The sequence below is a fragment of the Hydra vulgaris genome, chromosome 07, assembly GCF_038396675.1.
Source record: "Hydra vulgaris chromosome 07, alternate assembly HydraT2T_AEP".
NCBI classification, from domain to species: Eukaryota; Metazoa; Cnidaria; class Hydrozoa; order Anthoathecata; family Hydridae; genus Hydra; species Hydra vulgaris.
This window is the reverse complement of record NC_088926.1, coordinates 40,804,157-40,824,360: the sequence shown is the minus strand read 5'-3', so window position 1 is coordinate 40,824,360 and position 20,204 is coordinate 40,804,157. Positions and strand designations below refer to the sequence as shown.

Below are 20,204 nucleotides of genomic sequence, written 5' to 3'. Positions count from 1 at the left end.
TCAAAAAAAATTCAATTTATAGAAAAAAATATTTTACGGGAAGTTATAAATTATTATAACAAATTTTTAATTACTATATTTTTTTGTTAACGGGAAGTTACAGAAAGTAATTTTGAAATAATTTTCTTTGGAATGGGGATAGTTTAATTTGGTCATGTGTTTTTATAATTTTTTAAGAGGTATTTATTTTTGTGTCTACATTTAGAAATTAATTCAGATTTTTTATTTAATAAATTTTCTTGATTCAAATGAGTAATTATTTCAAATTTTTCTTGCAAACATAGCATACATTTTTTGGAAATGTTATTATAGGCAGGGGCAGATTTTAGAATAGACCATTGTAAATTAAAGTTTATATTTTTTTCTTTTAAATCCCAAATATATTTTGACAGCATAGTTCTTTTGAATATTTTTTGTGTTTAAACGATTGTTTGTGGTTGGCGTAACGTTTTTTCCATTCCTCCTCGGTTAAGCCAATATATTGTTTATCAGGGTTGTTTTGTGAGGAAACAATGCACTTGTAAATTACATTTTTCGAAAGGCATTTTCCATTTAGAGGGCAATCTATTTTTTGTTTACAATTACAATAATCAGTGTTTTTTTTTTTCATATATGTTCATTTTTATGAATTAACGCGTAGTTGTGGCCTTTTATAATTCTTTCTAAATTTTTTGTACAACTAAAGGGTGTTTTTTTTAGAGGTATAGAACTTTAAGTTGGCATTACTGTTCAAGATAGCGACCGATTTAACAGGTGACAAGTGATTTATTCTCAGTTTGGTTTGGCAATTCATCACGAATAGACTCACGCCTGAACAACGCTTGCAAATAGTTCAATTTTATTTCGAAAATAATGGTTCTGTGCGGAATACGTATCGCGCTCTACGTCCGTTTTATCCTCGACAAAATCATCCATCAGAGCAGTTAATTCGATTAACCATTTTCTAAATCACGTTCAAAAAAAATGTTTAGAAAAAAAAAATGAAACTCTATCAAACTCTAATAACCTTCCAACAATTTCTTTACCATGGATACCAATAATATCTCCAACACTTAGAAGAATATTCAGAAAAGCTGGTTACAGAACTGTTCTTAATTCAAATGCTAACCTAAAAACGCTATTAACGTCTAGAAATAAATCAAAATTACTACGCAACAGCCAACATAGAACCTATTTAATTAAGTGCAAATGCTCCAAAGTGTATGTCGGTGAATCGAAACTTCAAATAAGAATAAGGGTTCAACAACATCAAAAATTTTTGACAGAAGGCAAGTTTAATTAGTCTGCATTAGCTTTGCATTTAGTAAATTGCGATGAGGATATTTAATGGAATAGGGCAGAAACACTTAAAGTTGAGGATAAAAAATTTGAAAGAAATGTCCGTGAAGCCTTGGAGATACAAAAACATCAATGTTCTCCAATGTACGGTGGTTTAAGCAATGGGAAATATAGTAAAACAAATTTTTGGATTTCATTTTTTTCATACTTAAGTAAAAGAAACCATTATAAAGGTGACGTCAAAATTTAAAAACTATTGTTGTTGTTTAAAGGTCACAATTTTTGAAATTATATTATATTATATGCTAATGATGCTGGTGCATATAATCCGGCGAAAATTTCAAATAAATTATTTAGTATTGATAGAGTTCGTATTATCTAATGTTTTAAATTAGTTTATATATATACATTTATATATATATATATATATATATATATATATATATATATATATATATATATATATATATATATATATATATATATATATATATATATATATATATATATATATATATATATATATATACATAAATATATATATATATATATATATATATATATATATATATATATATATATATATATATATATATATATATACATATATATATATATGTGTGTGTGTGTGCGTGTGTGTGTGTGTGTGTGTGTGTGTGTGTGTGGTTTACAGCTCTTTTCAAAAATACCAGCAGCTTGCATTTTAATTTGTTCTTAAAACAAAATAACACCAAACTTGAAAGTATTTTGAATAAAAAAATATTTTTAGGGGTGCCTAAAAAACCATTAATATTTGATTGGTCCCAAATTTAATTAGGGACCAATATTGTCTTGTTAGTTATAAAATTAGGTAAAATTACATTTTACCTAATTTTATAACATTTTAGTGAAGCTGCACCGAGCAGTGAACGCCTTAGGGATGAATAATAAGCTAAAAAGAGTTTAGCATAGTGAGATAAAAGTACAAAAGGACAGATGTCCAGTGGAAAACAAAGAGGCTCAGAGTAGAAAATTAATAAAAAAATGATAAGCATAATGTTGTAAAAATAAACAATGAAATTAACCAATAGTCGAGATACATTTACTGTACAAGAGTCATTTCCTGTTGTTCTACTAAATTGTCATTAGTATCAAGCGTAAGTATAATGTAAAGACAGTGTCAGTGATGGAGAAGAATTATTCGTTTTATAAGTACTTATCATATGGTCTGAATTACTAGGGTGGTCAACATAAATTATTCATATAATTGTGTTATGGACGTCTTAGTACAGTATGGATTTGCGCCTTATGGTACAGTATGAACACAAGAAGACCTCCAGTTTTCGCCTGAGACCGGCATCCCAAAAGAAGTTCCACTCTGGGTCTACACCCGGATATCTTGTGACTATTCTCAGAGTGTCCTGTCAGGACGATTGCCAAAGACTTCTAATTGACGCTGGGACCAGAGGACACTTAGTGGGGCTTAGTACAACTTACATACAATTGTAAGTTACTTTGTTGACATGAGTGTCGATAAGTGCAGTAATTTGTTGCAGTATATCGAGTGTCAGTGAGATTTGTGATCTGTTTCGAGTCTTATAGATGTGAATGTATTGTAGACCGTCAACGCAGTGTACTTGTGTGTGTCTACTGTAGTAGAATATCTTGATGGTATGAGTTGTTAGTATAAAATTGGTTGAAATTTATTTGAACTGGTGAAACGTATTTTAAATAACATGCATTTTACAATAACAAACTATTGCAACTTGGTAGTTTAGAAAATTTAAATAGAATTACACCAGCATAGTAACGATAACTTGTGTAAATATTTAACAAACTAATAATCTGTATATATATTTTACAACACGTAAACTAGGGTTATATAGAATTTTGTGTTTTGTGTAAGCTATAAGATTAACTGTGAATATGTCATGTGACTGTAATGAAACTAGGAGAATCTGATGTGGAGTAGAATTATTCGTTTTCTAAAACAGTTAGCAAAAAGCCTCTAGTCAGTTGAACAGACTGTATGTATCGCATGGTTGACTTTGTGTCGTATACAGTGAATATTTAATAATAAAAATAAGTTTTAAGGATTAAATATAGAAGAAAATCAAAATAAATTAAAAAAGGAGAAAAGTAAAGTGTTAATTCAGGATGTGAGGTGTATGTGCATAAGCATGTATTTGTTAATGTTGTAGGTTACCTTCTTTCTAGGTTTTTTTAGGAAAATAAATTTACATAGCGTGCATGTGGTAGTCAGGAAGATAGTAAATGCAAAGCATTTTAGTGAAGCTGCACCGAGCATTGAACGCCTTAGGGATGAATAATAAGTTAAAAAGAGTTTAGCAGAGTGAGATAAAACTACAAAAGGACAGATTTCCAGTAGAAAACAAAAAACCTCAAAGTAGAAAATTACTAAAAAAATGATAAGTATAACGTTGTAAAAATAAACAATAAAAATAAACAATAGTCGATATACATAAGAGTCATTTACTATTGTTTTACTTAATTTATGTTAGTGTCAGGTGTGACGTGTAGACAGTATTAGTGATGGAGCAGAATTATTCGTTTTATATGTAGTTATCATGTGGTATGTTTTATTAGGGTGATCAATATAAAATTATCGAGATAAGTGTATCATGGACGTCTCGAGTACCGTATGGATTCGCGCCTTATTGTACAGTATGAACACAAGAAAACCTCCAACATTCACCCGAGACAGGTATCCCAAAAGAAGTTCCACTCTGGGTCTACACCCGGATATCTTGTGAAGGTATTCCATTGTGTTATCCCAAAAGGACTATTCGCAGAGTGTCCTGTCAGGACGATTGCCACAGACTTTTGAATTGACACTGGGACCACAGGACGCTTAGTGGGGCTAAGTACAACTTGCATACAATCGTAAGTCACTTTTTTGAAATGACTATTGATAAGTGCAGTGCTTTTTTGCAGTATACGAGGGTTAGTAAGAGTTGTGAACTGTTTTAAGTCTTCTAGATGCGTATGTATTGTAGACAATCAATGCTGTGTACTTGTGTGTCTCTACTGTAATAAAATGTCTTGACGGTATGAGTTGTTAGTATAAAATTGGTTAAAAGTCATTAAAACTGGTGTAATGTAAGCTAGACGTGAATACCAGTAGTTCAATAACATGTATGTTAAAGTAACAGGCTATTGCAACAAGATAATCTGGAAAATTTAAACAGAATTACACCAATATAGTAACAAAAACTTGTAAAAATATATTTTACAACTAATAATCTCTCTCTCTCTCTCTCTCTCTCTCTCTCTCTCTCTCTCTTTATATATATATATATATATATATATATATATATATATATATATATATATATATATATATATATATATATATATATATATATATTATAAGTAATAATCTAAGATTATATGGAATTATGTATAAGTCATTAAAGTAACTGTGAAAATGTCTTGTGACTTTAATGTTAACAGGAGTATCTGAAGTGGAGAAGAATTATTCGTTTTATAAAACAGGTAGCAGGTAACCTCTTGTCAAATAAACAAACTGTATGTATAGTATAGTTGAGATAGTGTTTACTTATATTTATGGTGACTTGTGTCTTTTAGTGTGTATGAGTTTTAGTATCAAAACAATATTAGTGGTTTGAAGCTGGTTATCAAAATTATGTTATGTGGTATCTAGTAATAATGTGAGTTTGCGTTTTTTTATTCCTCATTAGCTTAATAACTCTTTTTAGCATTATTATAGTATATTAACAGTGTGGGAATGATACAATAACATGTGTGTATATTTAAATGTAATTAAAGTGTTATTACTTATCTTTTATAGAGGGATGTGTATGGGTGTATGTCACAGAGTTGGAGTAGAATTATTCATTTTTTAAGTATTTATAAGATGGTGTATGTAACAGAGCTAGAGTAGAATATTCGGAGTGGAATGATTTGTTTTATATATAGTCAGTGTGGTGTAACTTGCGTTATAGGTATGATAAATATATATAATAAAAAGATGCAGTGACTATGGAAAGATTATTAGATGTAGTTCCTATAGTCTACTTGACAGTAATTATGTATTAAATATCATGCAAATATATACATAAATACATACATATGCACATACACCCACTGATAAACACAGTTATGTATATATTCATACAAACACATATAAGTATATCTGTGCTCACGCATGTGTATGCACATACATATAACCCATGGACATACGTATATATTCCAGGACATCCATATATTATTTATATGTATTCTATACATTACACTGGCTATTTAAATAGGTGTTAGATTAATGTTTTAATGACCCAATTTGGGTTAGGTATAAATCTATTGGCATAAATCAGCAAATATAAATTCCAGAAATATTAGTATAAATCTTAGAATGACAAACATCAGTGTATTGATTGGTATATGATTAAAATATAGGTGTTTTCTTATCCAATTACCCATGTAGTGGTCAAGATGACTTTCTCATCAGGACCATTAATTGTCATCAGGGAGTTTCGAAGATCTGGCGCCTGACCAATGGTCATAATACATAGAAATAATTTATGGATGCCATTGAAAATATGTGGGGTATATATTCAATGGGGTATATGTGTGTGCATACACATGCATGAGCACATATATACTCATGTGTTTGTGTGAATATATACGTAACTGTGTTTTTCAGTGGGTGTATGTGCATATAAATGTATTTATGTATACATTTTTAGACAGATACATTCCTATTTTTATGTATATGTTTGTATGTTTATGGGTTTATATATATGTATATGGATATGTACATATATATATATATACATTTAGTGGGTGTGTGTATAGCCAGAATGCATAACCACTGCCCAGTACTACCTAGTTTTACATTAGATGTCCAGTACTACATAATGTGTTTGGGCATATCAGGCTGTACATAATATGACTTATGTCTGTACATAATATGACTTATGTATATATTATATGTATACAGATAATTAGTTTGTTAAATATACACTCAAGTTATTATTACTATATTGGTGTAATTTTCTAGATTATCAAGTTGCAATAGTTTGTTATTGTAAAACACATTTTATTAGACTTCTAGTATTCACGTCTAGCTTACGTTACACCAGTTTTAATGACTTTCAACCAACTTTATACTAACAGCTCATACCATCGAGACATTCTATTACAGAAGACACACACAAGTACACTGCATTCACTGTCTACATTACATACACATCTTTAAGACTCAGAACAGTTCACAACTCTAACTTACCCTATTTATACTTTAACAAAGCATTGCACTTATTGACGCTCATGTCAACAGAGTAGCTTACAATTGTATGCAAGTTGTACTGAGCTTCACGAAGTGTCCTGTGGCCCCAGTGTTCATACTGTTCCATAAGACACACTTATATGATAATGTATGTTGACCACCCTAATAATAAAGACCTCATGATAACTATAAATAAAACGAATAACTCTGCTTATCACTTATACTGTCTACACATCACACTTACGCTTGGCACTAGCCACAATCTAGTAGAACAACAGTAAATAATTCTAATGTATCTCGACCATTGTTTATTGTTATTGTTTCTTTTTACAACATTTTACTTATCATGATTTAATATTTTTCTTCTTTGAGGCTCTATGTTTTCCACTGGAGATCTGTCCATTTGTACTTTTATCTCACTCTGCTAAACTCTTTTTAACTTATTATTCATCCCTAAGGCGTTCACTGCTCGGTGCAGCTTCACTAAAATGCTTTGCATTTACAACAAAAAAATAATAGTCATGTTAAAAAAGTTATTAGTTTAAATTTTACTGCATAGTAATTGAAACATTTAAACAAAAAATGAAAAAAGTGCATTTTTATAAGATTATTGGATTATAGATTTTTATTTATTTTTAGTTTTTATAAAATAATAATGAAAATTTTTATAAAATAATAATAGCAGTAATATAAAATAGTAGTGGTATAAAATGTAATATTCTAAATTTTATTCTGAAAATAATAGACTTTAAAATGTTAATGAAAATATTTTCAATTAAAATTTGACACATTTTATTAAACATCCTTAGAAAAATAATAAGAAATGTTATAAATTTAATAAAATAAGATAAGATATTCATAAACAAACTTAAATATATCAATTAATAAAATTTCAAAGTTTTCTTTTAAATAAATGGTCATTGTATATAATAATGCAGTTATCATAATGTAGTTTTTTGTGCGTATACACATTGCCATTGGTTACCTACATAAAATTGTGTTTATACTTTCTTAAAACTTTCTGTTTTAATTATTTTTAAATAATAATTGTCATCTTTTTTTACCTCTTTTTTATTTGTATGAAGTTATAACATTATGTGATAAGCAACTCTTAATAAAGCAAACTCATAAAAGGTATATTCTAGCAACTACATTAGTGATAAGTTTTTTGCTGAAAAGTGAGTTGAACCGAATTAAATTGTGTTTACGGTTCTTGGAATGAGGTAAATTTAAGTTAGGACAGTATAATAGTTAATAATTAAAGCCGGATTTTAACAGTGCGTCAATGTACATGGAGGTTGATTTTTAAAAAGTTTCTTAACTCGACGATTTTGCGGATCTCAACTCAGTTAAATGTGGAAGCTGTTTTAAATCATTGTTGGGTTGCTTTGAATTGTTTATAAATAAACCTAAAAGATCTCCGGGGCTTATGATATGGTTAAGAAGTATGGTCGTTGAGATTTAATGTGACGTCAAGGTAGTTTATAACTTTCGTCTTGCACTGTATTGCTATAGTGAGATCGTTTTTTTTAAATATATGAACAAAAATTATTTTTAATTTTTTTTATTCGGGGACCACCCATATTTTTAAAATGTATACGATCATCACAGTATAATCTAAAATCATTTTTGTTATAAAACTGCGCAACTTAAAACTAGTTTGCATACTTCAGCTTTAGCATAACACGCTTGATTTTTTTAATCAAAACTTAATCACTATTAAAGAGTATTGACTTCCTTGCATGATCGATCAATGGTTTATGGTTACTCTTAATAGTTAGACGATACTCAGCAAAATTATTAGCAATGTTACACCTGTTAGAACTGTAAGCAAAATCAGGTTAAAAAAATAAGAATAAAAACATAATAAAGCAAAAAAGAAAAATATCTTAAAACGGAAATGGAATCGTTAAAACCGAGCAAATAACCTTTGGAGTCCAAAAGATTTTGTCCAACTAAACGTAATCTGCTTACCAATGACGGAAAATTAATATGTCATTGATGCCTAAAAGTAGGGCATACCCTAAGATTGTGCACCAAACATATGTCGCGCAATATAACCGCTGGAACCATTTTACTTAAAACTTGACTTTATTCAGTATTACTTCTTTTTTAAATCGAGTAACTTTAAAACAAGAACTTTTTAACTAAGAAATAAACCGCATTACGACCAAATTCCATAGCAATATACTAACACACTGGAATTTTATCTAGATGAAGAAGACTTGTGCTCTAAAATCTGGAGGCAAATTTATGTTTAATCCGTTCTTATTCTTTTGTATACTGGAGTGAGGTGTTGTGTAAAAGATTCTTCTGTTTAAGAGAGTATAAAGGATAAATTTGTCAAACCTTTACCCTATTGTGGCAGACTAAAAACGGTTATTGGGACTCAGGTTAGTATTATAGGACAATTTTCATGCAACATTAACATAGAAAGCAATGCTTTCAAAAATCGAGTTATGATTGGTAAAAATATAACACACACCCTAAATCTGAATTACAATTTCATCCACCAATTTAATGTTACAATGGCAGCATCTGGTTAATTTTGAAAATATGTTCTTCGTCCCAATGAATAATAAAGAACCTGCTTCCTTAGTTATGTGTCTTGTCTTAAACAATGTGTTGGTTTTGAAAAAAAAAACTATTACAGATACAATTTTACACCCTGATATCTACAACAAAGCCATAGATACAATTAAAAAATTACTCCTAAAAGATAATAGTCAGAAACAAATGACATTTGAAGACACAAAAACAGGTAAACCAAATGAAAGCTCTCCCGTAAAAAGAGTAGACGAAACAGACATATTTTGTAAGGAAATAATCCAATAAATGGTTAAATGGCAAGGTTACTCGCCATCTCAAATACGTGGAACCCAAAGAAAATATTCTTGATAACAAATGGTGCAAAAATATCTTGAGGAAACAAAGAAAAGTTTACAAGTCTCTGCAACAACAATGATTTATTCGAAGAAACAAAAGGATAAAAGATGACTCTGGACTCGATTGTTAAACGACTTGGAAATCCTTTATTAAGTAAATTGCAGAAGATAATGTTTCCAATTCGAGTTGTAGCGCTGGAACAACATATCACAAAATGTACATGCAACTATTTTATGCACAGCCTTGATCTTGGTAAATGGCCACAATTCATTATAGTAGGGAGTTCAAACAAACACAACAAAGAGGTAATGAAGAAATTAGGCAGCTCACTTATTGAACGGATAAGAGATTTTGGTTTGATTAGAAGTTTTAAGGTTGACGGCACAGAACAACTATTGGAACAAAAAGGTAACGTGCTCATTATAGACAGTGGCATGCATTTAAAAAACCCCAAATTCCTAAAAGATATTCTTTAACAGTGAAAGTTTGCTGAAGCAAATTATTCGCAGAAGATTGGAAATGATCCAGCAATGGCTATTTTAGAAGCACATATTACCGTCGCCCTTATGATCCACAAAATGAGCATGATAACTTGTTGGTAGCAAGCTGAAATTTTTGAAAAATTTGACTAAAAGATGAATAATTTTTGCTTTAAGCACTTTCCTATCACCTAGTCAAGCTAAAACGTTACTTCATTCCTAAAAGTAATGAAGTAACGTTTTAGGAATGATAGAAAATTGACGTTTTAGAAATGATAGAAAATTGATAAGAACCAGTCCCTGAATACCCTCTAAACTCAGAGCAAAACACACATATCTGCAGGACCCGAAGCTGAATATAGTATTCAAAAAAACCGCGTTTAGACGAGTTAAAACTGTGGAAACCCAGTTGAATCACGTTCTAACCTAACCTAATTTCCAGCGTTTGAGGTTGTAGCAAAGAATTTTTAGTAGAGAAAACCCATCAACTCTGGCCATATATGGCCTTATAATTAATATCTGGTTCTCATGAAACGCTACAAACACTTATTACACCATTAGTGACATTAATTGAGGTGATATTCTAACCAATGTTGGTATTGTCATTGAAAGCGCTTTTCAACGTAGGCGAGCGGAGAAAGTCAAATCATAAAAGGAAGTAGGGGAGCCATTAAGGACTCATTAAATGGTGTCTCTAACTTTGATGATAAAGCGGAACGATACATTTGTGACGCTTTTTCATCAGTATTACCAGCTGCAGGAAGAGCCGTAAAAGATGCTTAATAAGGCGCAAGTTCATTGTTAGAGAAGTTTATTGATGGTATCAGTAGTTCCATCCTGTAAGCAACTTAGCCTTATTAATTTTAGTATATTTACTTTTGAACAAACCAAATTTAAATTATTCAATACCATGTTTGAAAATTTTTCGGAAAACAATAATGGACAATACCATGGCAAAACCACAACAAGATCAGTCCACTTTAACGTTCCCCAAAGTAAGCAGACAAATGTTAAAATTGTAAAAAAGACAAAAACAAAATAGTTTGACGGTAGTGGCAGGAATGAAGTACCAAAATTCTTGGATGGAAAATTAAAACGTTTCCAACCACCATCAGTTTTCTACAAGGAAATTTAATCCTGAAGGGCATTTATGACTTCTATGATGATTTACAATGATTAAAACTTTACGGAGCTGTTTCGCAAAGATATTTTACATTGTTTTCAAATAATGAATTTTATTAAGCTGATTTACAGCAATGAAATTATATGCTGATATTTTACAATGATGAATTTAGATGATGATATCTTACATTGATGAATTTTATGAAGCTGTCTTACAAAGATTTTATGAAGCTGTTTTACAATAATAAACTTTTATGATGGTGTTTTACAATGATGTCTTTTTATGTTAGTGTTTTAATGGTTATTTTGATTTTGGTGCTATTCCCACTTTTTTTTATTTTTCTGTTTATGCGAAACATTATTTTACTAATTTTGTTGTTTCGTTGTTTGTTTGAAACTTTGCAAATATTCATGTATTTCTTCAAAAGACTTTTCTTCATTCCTACTGTTTTGATGCTGTATCTGAGTCCGAGGACAGACTTTTTTCCTTCCCGTAAATAATGTTACGAATGTAACAACCGTAACTACTCAGGCGTAACAACAAAACGTAAGAATCGAATTCAAACAAACTTTTTTTAGTTAAACAAAGTGTTCAATTATATTAAACGTCAAACGCCTAAACAGGCAAACATATTTACAAACAATCAGACCAAGAAGCGTTTGACGATCTAATACAATATATAAAGAGGAATGTGATGATTTATGTAGGGGAGTATTAAGTTTTAGGTATGAGCAGTGTGTGTAGTATTAAGTACAAGGACCAAGAGGTATATTCCGTATATCGTTTTTGGTATTAATTATTAAGTGAAGTAGTAACACTTAGGTTAAAAGGAGAATAGACATATTGCTAGAGATCATATTGTAATATATTTACTAAGAGTTATTGCGTATCTTTTTATTAAAACAGTAAATATAGTTTGTTTAAGGTACTTTATTCAACTCTAAGATACGATTTTACTCTTATTATAGGTTCGTATTTTTTCTACATAAACAAAAATAGTAAGAAACATGAGTCGCATTTAAAATAAAATGTCGCTTTAATAAGCATTAAATATTTACGCAATAATATTATATAAAAAAAAAATGTCATAACTTTATTTTTTTTTTGGCAGTATATATGAAATAAAATAATGATATATAAAAAAAGCCGTTAGTAAGATAAATTTTTTTGACATTTGAAATAAATCATTAAAATCATTTCAAAAATATTTTGGACATTTGGCACAATTATTTTAAATTGATTTGATATGTTCAATAAACCAGTATAAGAATTTCATTGTAGAAAAACAACAGCAACTAAGAACTAATGAACTTTGATGTTTTTAAGAAGCTAATAAATTTTATACTTTTCATTAAAAACTTTTTAAAAATCAAATATGTTTTTTAATACACAATAGTTTTACAATTGTGTTTTAAATTTAGGGGGTGTTCAATAAAAACGTCAACAGTTTTCTGGCAATTTTTAAAAGTAAAAGTGGTTGCTCATGCAACACTCTTGGTTTAAACTTCTTCCAGTACATGATAGAAGGGAAAAAATTAATTCAAGCAACCTATCAAACAACTGCAAGTCGATATTATGTCAATAATAAAAAAAATGTACCAGTTATGGAACTTATAGAACAAAGAAAAACAAAACTTTGATGTAGGAAAATATTCCTCGACGTTTTCCGAAATTCTTTTTATGATAAAGGAATCGTAACTATTGAAATTTTTGACTAAATCTTCAAACTTCAAACAAAATTTTTAATAAAATCTTCTTTCACATAACAAGTTTATGTTTTTAAGACCTTGCATTAAAATTGAAATATATGTTGTTTTTACATCGATAACGGGAGCATTTGGGTAATATGGGATTACGGGTAGCATTTGATAATGCTTCCTAGGCAGTAACTAACGGGCAAGCACCCGTATACTTGTCGATAATTTTATGTACAGTGCATAGTCACAATTCGTAAGTAGCCGATCCTCCTTTTACTTTAGACCTAATCCGGTTTCACATTGAAAACAAACTATTTCTAATAAAATCTTGTATAACAAATAATGCTTTTGATCATTATTTGATATATGTTTAAACCAAGGGTTGGCAATCTTTTAAAAAGGATGAGCCAAAGTTTACAATATATAAAATTTTTCCAGTTTTTAAGAGCTACTCGCATCTTTTTTTTAATATTATAAAAGTGTATATGAAGATGGAGAGCCACATTTTGACATCGAAATTTTATCATCAAATTTGGCTTGCAAGTAGCAGGTTGCCGACCTCTTGTGTAAACAATTTAGCAATAAATGTGTAGACTATGGACTTACATAAATCTTTGTTTTGTTTTCACAGCAGACCAAAAAACATAAACTTTAAAAAAAATACTAGTGTTATGAAAAAATATCTTTTGTGTGCTTGTTTAGTTTTGTATATGTGAAATATTTTTAAAGCGCAAGAAGGTTTAAAAATAGTAGAACTATAGCTAGTGTCATTTAAATACTGAAGGTTCGGTGAGTGTATATATGAACAAACGTTGCCTAGTTTGCTTTTTTTTAAGTAGCTAAATGTATTTAAAAAAGTAATGTTATTGACGTTAACTTTTTTTGACCTCCCCCTCCACCTTGTCAAACATTTCCAGACCCTATTCCCTCTCCACCCTATTTTGTTGACGTAACTATCAGACGGCCCCTTGCTATCTAAAACATTACTTAATCGAAGTGAAAATAATAAATACACCTTTACTTAAAACTTATATTAATACTTTTTTAATAAACAATAATAAAAATGTATTCGTTTAAATTTGAATTACGTGAACAATTTTTAATTATTAACTTTTAATTACAAAAGTATTTTCATATAACTACTAGCTTGAAGCTATTTCATCGCAACTTTTAAACTTTTTATATTAGCAAAAAATGCGTCATAAAGAAAAGAAGTGACAAAGGAAGATATATATATATATATGAAAGTAAGCAGAAACACGATAACAAACAATGTTTATCAAAATAATAACTTGTTTCAAAAAAAAAGCGATTGAAACGTATATTAAAATAGCGTTTAAAAAATTCGGTCAAATGCAGCCTTCTTTTTAACAATTTTTTTAGAAAACATTGAGAGCCTTTAAAAAAAATATCGAAAAACAATCGATGATGACAATAACTTTTTTGATTTATTAATGACATAAAAAACTATTATTAAGACATAATAAATTTTAATTCATCAATGAGTTTTTTTTTATCTAAATTTCAAAAAAGTTAGCAAAAATGCTTTCACATAACGCGAACATAAATATATTAAATATAAAAATATAAGCAAATTTTTTTCAGAATGTAGAAAAAGAAAAAAAAAATTATAAAAAGCATGACACTGTTCAATATTGTTAATGACTCCGTTCAAAATTTTTCAAAAGACTCTAGAGCTTAACTTTTAATATTAGATTTTGATATTAGATTTTGATATTAGATTTTGATATTAGATTTTGATATTAGATTTTGATATTAGATTTTGATATTAGATTTTGATATTAGATTTTGATATTAGATTATGATATTAGATTTTGATATTAGATTTTGATATGAGATTTGATATGAAGTTTTGATATGAGATTTAGTAAACAAAAAAAATGGAGCTGAGCTTTAGGCAGCACTATTTTACATTGATTTTTATCAATAATAAAAAGGCGTTTGTTCTCAATAGCGTTAAATAAAGTTAAATATACAACAAGAAGATAAAAGTCATGGAGAAAACTAGACTTGCTATGGAACCAGCAAGAAAGAATAAATGCTTCTATACCTTATTTAATTCAGGAAGTTACGTTGGAGGCGAACTTATTACCAGGGAGAGAAAAAACATCAGTCCGAGGACCTTCATGAAAATATTTTTAAAAGAATTCCAGTCGGGGTTTGGAGAGTTTTAAGTATTGCAATAATCGATGATCAGAAACACCTAAAAAAATTACATAAATCTGAATACAAGCAAGGATCAGAGATTAGAAACAAATCAGGAAAAGTGATTAGGGTTGTCTGGAAAATGAATAACAAAGATTATTGTTTGTGAAAGAGATTGAAAAGAGAAGTTTTGAGTTTTTCTGCCAGGAGATTCAGTGGTCTTAGTGTCAAACCATTTAGTATGATGACCATTAAAGTTACGAATACAGCAATACTAGACAAAGCGTAAAGAGAAAGAGCTTGGTTAATTTTATTACAATTTGTATCCAAAAAACTGCGGTCTTGGGAAGATGGTGTATAATAAAGAACAAAGAGAAAGGAAATAGACCAAAAAGATGATAAGTGGAAGCACACAAAAAAAAATGGTAAGGTGTTTTGAAAATCATTTCTCCACAAATAAGTGAATTGATGCCTAAGTATACGCTTAAGTCAAGCATGTGACTATTAGAGGCTTTACGATTTAAAAGCTAGTAACCTTTAATGGTGAGATCTAACTCAAGTTATTTTCACAAAAAGCAATAAGATCTGGCAAATTTTGAAAAGGTAAGACTAATGAAAAGTTGCTTCCAAAACCACGAATATGTGTGCAAGTCATATTGACTCTTCAAAACTTAAAAACAGACGCCTTTTATAATTGGAAAAAATCCATGTAAAAATTTGTTTTCTCATTCTAAACTTCATTTTTTCCAGTGTACTAAATCATGAATCTTATCTCTTTTAGAAAACCTTTAACAGTGTTATTAACAGTAGTCAAACATCTATCTCTTGTTAGTGGGTCTGATCTTTTTACCTCTACCAAAGATGAGGCAGCATCAGGGCCAACAACACGGGTTTCAAAGTGGAGGGGAGGGTAGCACAATCGTTAATTCTTAAAAAATGTCTTCTATATCTAGAATTTCCTATAAAAAAAGGTCTTTAAGAAAAAAAAGTGGGATGGTACGTGTCCCCTGGCCTCCCCCCGATGTTGTCGGCCCTGGCATTATTTGCAAAGAATTTTCTTAAAACCCAATTTTTGAATCAAATTGCCAATATCTTTCTGCCAGTCTAGTTAAAAAGGTTAACCCATTGTTAGACATCTAGATCGCTCTGGTTTCGTTTACCAAAATAATTTCTTAGATAAATCCTCATAAGGCTTATGGTTTATACAACATTTCTCTCAAAGTCTTACAAAAGTGTTCATTAGAACTCTCTTCAACTCTAAACTATTTGATAAATGCTTAACTGAGATTTGCTTTTCTGCATGCTGGAAAACGCCATCTGTGGGTTTTAAAAGCTCCAATTTTAAAAAATCTGGAAGACACCCTGAATCCTTCAACTTTTTTCTGATCCGTATTCTTTTTGTTATTAGTAAGGCCTTTGATTCTTTAATCCACAATCTCCTATTTTAAGTCTACAAACATTTTCTCTGACATTCAAAATGGTTTTTTATCTTCTCATTTTACAGCTGACTTAAATGCATCAGAACTCTCTCTTATCTTTATGTTTCCTTAACTTAAACAACTTATGCAGTGTTCAGCATATTTAGAAGTAAAATATTTAAAAAAAAAACGTTTCGTTTAAAATAATCTTTAAAAAGGAGTTATGAACTGTCAGTTTCATTAATATATAAGTATAATTATTTAAACAATCGCTTTATTTATTTTTTCTTATTTCTTTAGTGTTTTCATTCTGTTTACTTTTTGTTTGAACAAACAGTGTTTTTCAATAAATTTTTCAAAAATCAAAAAAGAATAATAATGTACTTTTACATTTGGTACTTTGTTTAGTACTATAAACATGATATTTTTTTTTTGCAGACATTTTACAGTTAATATTTATCATTAATATGTTTTTAAAGTGTTAATAACATTATGTATTGTTTATAAATCTTTATTTTACAAAATAAAAATGTTTAAAGCGTATTTTGTTTATTATCTACTTTAATGAGTACATTTTGTTTTTACTTATTCTAAACTAAGTCACTCTCAAGGCTGCATACACAATTAAGTTGAGAATTACCAAAAAACAAAGGGTATTTATAAAGAGAAAGGATTTGATTGACAGGAGACTTAAAAATTTTTAAGTAGTATGATTCGGAAAACATGAAGATGGACATAAACTTAGATTTAAAAAATTAAAGTTGCAAGAAACTCTTAAAAACTGTCGCAAAGTCATAGATTTTTGCCAAGTTTTAAAAGTAGGAGTTATGATGCTGTAAATACTTTCAAAATTACTCTTGATGATTTAAAAATGATTGAGAAAAATAAAGTTTATTTTTATTTTTACTTTGCATATTGGTTTAACTATATATAATAAAAGTTTAATCTATAACTTACAGTTCAAGGTTAATAATTTAAAGCTAAGTAAATTTAAACATTGCTGATGTTTCAAATAAATTCTTTTAGTTACAAAAATATGGCTTTTGATCTGTCTAAACAAGGAAGGGAAAAGTTAAAAACGGGTAAGATTTCACTTTTGAGTTGAAATTTAAACAAAAACTTCTTTCTTAGATTTGTAATTTACTAAGTCAGACATCAATTTAACTATGAAGGTATTAAGTGAGTTCACAACAGTTGAATGGATTACTTCGCATGGAACAATTTGTTAAGAAAAGTTCGATTTTACATAATTGGTTTTAGTTGGTTTAAAAAAACAAACAAAAGTTAATATTAGTTTAATTTTTTGCTCTCTATTTAATTATTTTCTTTAATATTTCGGTTCAAGTAACTAATCAGCCAAAAGACTTTTTTTTTTTTTTTTTTGCAAATAGTTTTTTATTTCTTCTTTTATTGATAAAAGACTGGCTGATATGTTTTGATTTTTATTGTTTTCTATGCTTTTAAAGAATTCAGTTAAAGACAACGACATTTGGTTTTTGTTATCTTGATACTGCAGCATCAGCTATTGGTGTAAGCAGCTTCACAAATCTTTGAACTTTATTGTCTACCCATAAGTCTATCTCCTCATTAAATTGATTTATCAACTGTGGTTTTACCTAGAAATGCGCTATAAATTTCTTAAGTTGTGGTTAATCTTGTTTCCATTTATATTTAGCATTCCACTTTGAACACTCAAAACAGACTTTAAAATCATCTGTTGGCATATGTCCAAATAAGGATGTATTAAATCATCCTTATTTATGCCAACATATGTTTTTTTGAATAAATTGAGACAAAACCAAATTAAATTATTTCATTGAACAATTGAACTCTTCCACACACTTTTTAGAATAACTGCTGATGTTTGTAGTCGTTTTTCTTCAATAATCAATGTTAATGGAGCTTCTCTCGGTGTTTTTACAAGTTTTCCATCGCCACCTTATATCATGAGCTCTTTTCTATTAATAAGAACACCAGCTTTATAAACTTTTTTTTTTTTGAAACGAAAGTTTAAATACATACTCTGTCAACCAGTGTTTTTCCTGCAAAAGCATACACTAAAAAAATAAAGAGACTGTGTTTATCCATGCGTATTGAAGCACTTTGAAAACGGTACGAGTTAACAGTTATATTTCATTTATGAGATGTAAACTTTGATTGGATTGATTCCAGAAGATTGGAAAGGAGCAGATGTTATTCTTCTTTTAAAAAAGCAAAATTATTCTATTAATTCTCGTCAAATATCATTAACTTCATTCCCTTGCACGGTCTTAGAATGAACTGTAGTTAAAACACTAATAGAAAAGAATTGCTAGAAAAAGTAGGAGCTGTGCAACAAACCATTTACAATTTTTAAATATTGTAACTAGTTGTAGACAAAGAAAAATTACTTAACGTTCTGTATACAAATTTTGCAAATGAGTTTCACCAAGTTCCATATAATCATTTGTTTTTAAAATTATTATCCTACTGTATTTAATTAAATTTATTTAATTAAATAGAGTTTTTTCTTAAAAAGGACAAAGATTAGTTCTAAAAAATATCACTTCAACGTGACGAACGTCACTTCAACGTGGCAAAATGTTGTAAGTGGAATAGTCAGGGTTAGGGTTAGGGTTAACCCTAACCCTAACACTAACCCTAAACCTAATCCTAAACCTTATTTTTTTTGATTTAAATAAACAAATCACCTGAGCTAATAACAAACTTAAAAAAAATATATCAAATTTTAAAATTATATGAAGAGTAGAGAAGAGAAATTATATGTAAAGAAATTATATATATTAACAGAAAGTTTGTTGCACCGTGTTATTCTTTAATAAACCGTGTTGTTAATCAAACTGATATTGATAAGTTAATGGAATGACATATAAATGGAACATGGATTTTAATATTATAAATGTAAATTTATAGTATTACTACGGTAAACACAATAAAAACTTTGATTTTTTCATGAGAGTAAGATCAACTTGTTTTCAACAACAAACACTAAAAGAGATTAAGGATATCAGACTAATATCTAAAATAGACTATGTAGATCATAGCATCAACTTTAAGAGAATATAATAAATTAAATATTTTAACCATAACTTTCAATTATGAAACTAGTGACTCATTCAAAAAACTATATTGCGCATACATCTAACCCTAACCCTAACCCTGTCTTTACTTTGAAAAGATGTTAATATACATTATTATAAAATCGGTTCAATGTAGGTCGTGTAGACTTTTACGATAACATTAGTTACGATAAGTGATGAAGACGATGTCCTGAAGTTCAATAATAACCCTTACTCACTATTGAAGATTATACAGTAAATCTTATTTATATTTTTGCAGGCAATTATTAATTATCCATCAATGTTTTGGTTGCAATATACTATTTGTTGATAACAATTCTGAAGCTCATTTATTAGGAAAAAATTAATATAAAAAAAAAAAAAATTACAAGTTGTTTATTTACAATAATAGAGGGGACCGAATATAACTAACTAATTTTATTTACACAGCCACAATGTTTACTATCGTATATAAATATGTATATATATATATATATATATATATATATATATATATATATATATATATATATATATATATATATATATATATAAACATATATATATACATATATATATATATATATATATATATATATATATATATATATATATATATATATATATAAATATATATATACATATATATATATATATATATATATATATATATATATATATTAGATATATATATATACATATATATATATACATATATATATATTATATATATAGATAGATATATATATATATATATATATATATATATATATATATATATATATATATATATATATACATATATATATATACATATATATATATATATATATATATATATATATATATA

The 20,204-nt window shown here is 28.4% G+C and overlaps 1 protein-coding gene across 1 annotated transcript in view; it reads left to right on the top strand.

The window, feature by feature from the left end:
- LOC136082184 (uncharacterized) overlaps positions 1-20,204 on the top strand; it is a 65,073-nt gene that overhangs the window by 8,667 nt on the left and 36,202 nt on the right. Inside the window, exon 2 of the mRNA XM_065800701.1 lies at positions 17,322-17,377. Within this exon, the coding sequence (XP_065656773.1) occupies positions 17,332-17,377 (46 nt within the window). The 5' untranslated portion in view covers positions 17,322-17,331. The remainder of the gene's footprint in view (positions 1-17,321; positions 17,378-20,204) is intronic.